Raw genomic sequence first — 2,417 nt, forward strand, 5'->3', positions numbered from 1 at the left:
ATTTGCATTTTGTGTTTCGTGTACTATTCCATTTCGCTCTCCAGAAATACGGTCTAGTTTGCTTTCCATAGATGAGGTTTGTTTTTATTATTATTTTTTTTAAATAGTCACTCAACTTTCTCCTCTTAAAAAGATAAAACAGTCCACTTTCCCAATTCATACAATACCTGTTTTTTTCCACAACGCAGTGGCCATTTTGTTTGTCTGTAGCGTTACTACAGAACTTCGTCCACTGCTAACACAGAAATTTTTAAAGTTTTTGTATCGACCTATGTGGCAAATATTTCGTCATCACAAGGCTCAATGGGAATTAAGCAACTCAGGGTCATTCTTCCTGGATTAGAGGGCATTTGTCAGACAGCTTATTATTTGAGGGTTTGTGGATGTCTGTCAAAACAGGAAAATCGTAGCTTTCAAATCTTCAGAACAAAAGAATGTCACAGTTTGAACCCATTTTTCCTGATGGGCTGCTGACCCGCATTTCAAAGCTGCACTTGTTTTTAAACACCTGGTTTGAAATATCTTGCATAGTTTAGTGTGGGGTTGGAGGTGAATTAACCTCTATATATATGTATAATATATATATATATATATATATATATATATATATATATATATATATATATATATATATATATATATATAAATATGCCTCTCTGATGTCCAAAAGCCCCCTTATTTTCAGCGGATCATTGAGACACTGATATCACTACTACAACCCCGTCTTCTGCTCTCTGTGTGGAATGTGTAAAAAAAGCAAATGATGCTCTTTTGCGATACAGATACCCACACAGAATGTTCCCATATCTTTGTTCAAAGTCAATATATCATGTCTTATTACTGTCCTTCTCACTCATCTGGTTTTACAATCGTTTCGCGGCCAGACTTGCAACTAAGTGAACACTATTATAGTCGGAGAGCCAGTCGATTTTCACTAGACCGTTCTTTCGGCATTTTTATACTGGCTGATCTATGAGCAAGAGCCCGTGCTGGCATAAGGCCAGCTTCATCTCAAAACAACTTCAACATTCGACCATTACCATCGACGTCTTTGTGTTCATCCATTTCTGGAGTTCGTCAGTTTTTTCACTTAATTACCGGGACCACGGGTCACGGACAGCCGCATTTTGATGTTTATTGATTTACTTATTTGTTTATTTATTTTTGTTTTCAGAAATGCGACGTTACGTTACGCTAGACACGAACACTATCCTTACCCTAAAGGTCTTAACAGTAGACAAGATATAAAAAACATTTTTGCTATACAGACGCAACCAACGGTATCAACACGCAGACGCGCGCGCTCACACACACTCGCGTTTTTATGTACAGTGGAATGATCAGCTGAGTGGGATCAAACCTGCTGCCAATGGAAAAAGTGAAGGTCGGCGGCCGCAGAGACCGCGCCGCAGGTCATCAAGGTGGCACACCTGCCCGCCTGCTAGATGCCCGGATGCCCACGGGGGCCACTGTGAGATCGTAAAAAAGAAAAAAAAAAAGCGAAGGAAATGCGTAAACAAGCAACACGTGTAGGTAGTAAGCGGCAGGAGAGAGAGAGACAGAGACAGAGAGAGATGACATTCAGCGTCCATGGAAGGATTGGAAGGATCAGCCATCCCCTCCTGAAGGTCACAAGGGACACGACGGACTGTTGTACGACAGCGGCGTCAGGGGTCACGTGGGGTCAGCCTGCGGTCACAAGGGGCAGGAGGGACTGTAGGGCAGTCTGGTGAACAGTCCCGCCGTGGTGATGAAGCAGGACCGGTCCACGGGCGGCAGGAAGTATGGCGGGCAGCACGTCGGTGCCACGACGCCCAGGGGGTCGGCGGGCGAGTTGCGACCCCCGCCGCCACCCACGCCCAGGAGGTCCTTCTCGACGCCCACGCCCGCGCTCTGGCGGAGCTGCTCCAGCCGCATCTGGTTCTGGCGTTTCCACTTGGTCCTGGAATGAGTCGAAAGGAAAATTCGTCACTTGACGTCGCTGAATAGAAGAGGGGTCGGCCTCTATTATCATAAATGTATACATATACATACATGAATTTTTATCACGTCACCGTAATTCATATGCATGAATAAGCTACAAATCTCCTTTAATATCCCAAAAATTCGTACCTTGACATACAAGCAAGGATCATCCTTTATTATCATAAACATTATATTCATACACACGTATTAATTTTGATCACATCGCTTGTGATTCATATACATGCTTAATTAAGCTATAAATGTCCTTTAATATCCAATTCGATCTACCTCTGAATTAATGTATTTTCATATATATGTTAACCGAAGGGGAATTTTTTTTATTCGATAATTTCGTCCTCGTGGATTCGAACCAGCAGACAGACAGAGGAGAAATCAGGCCTTCAGTGACGTCTTTACCGAATCGGCCAGCGAGTGGTATGTTGATTGTATAT

The 2,417-nt window shown here is 42.9% G+C and overlaps 1 protein-coding gene across 1 annotated transcript in view; it reads right to left on the bottom strand.

The window, feature by feature from the left end:
* Positions 1-600: 600 nt before the first annotated feature.
* LOC135199460 (homeobox protein ceh-30-like) overlaps positions 601-2,417 on the bottom strand; it is a 51,455-nt gene continuing 49,638 nt past the window's right edge. Inside the window, exon 4 of the mRNA XM_064227534.1 lies at positions 601-1,942. Coding sequence (XP_064083604.1) covers positions 1,696-1,942 — 247 coding nt within the window. The 3' untranslated portion in view covers positions 601-1,695. The remainder of the gene's footprint in view (positions 1,943-2,417) is intronic.

The sequence above is a fragment of the Macrobrachium nipponense genome, chromosome 25 (genome assembly GCF_015104395.2).
Source record: "Macrobrachium nipponense isolate FS-2020 chromosome 25, ASM1510439v2, whole genome shotgun sequence".
Lineage (NCBI taxonomy): Eukaryota > Metazoa > Arthropoda > Malacostraca > Decapoda > Palaemonidae > Macrobrachium > Macrobrachium nipponense.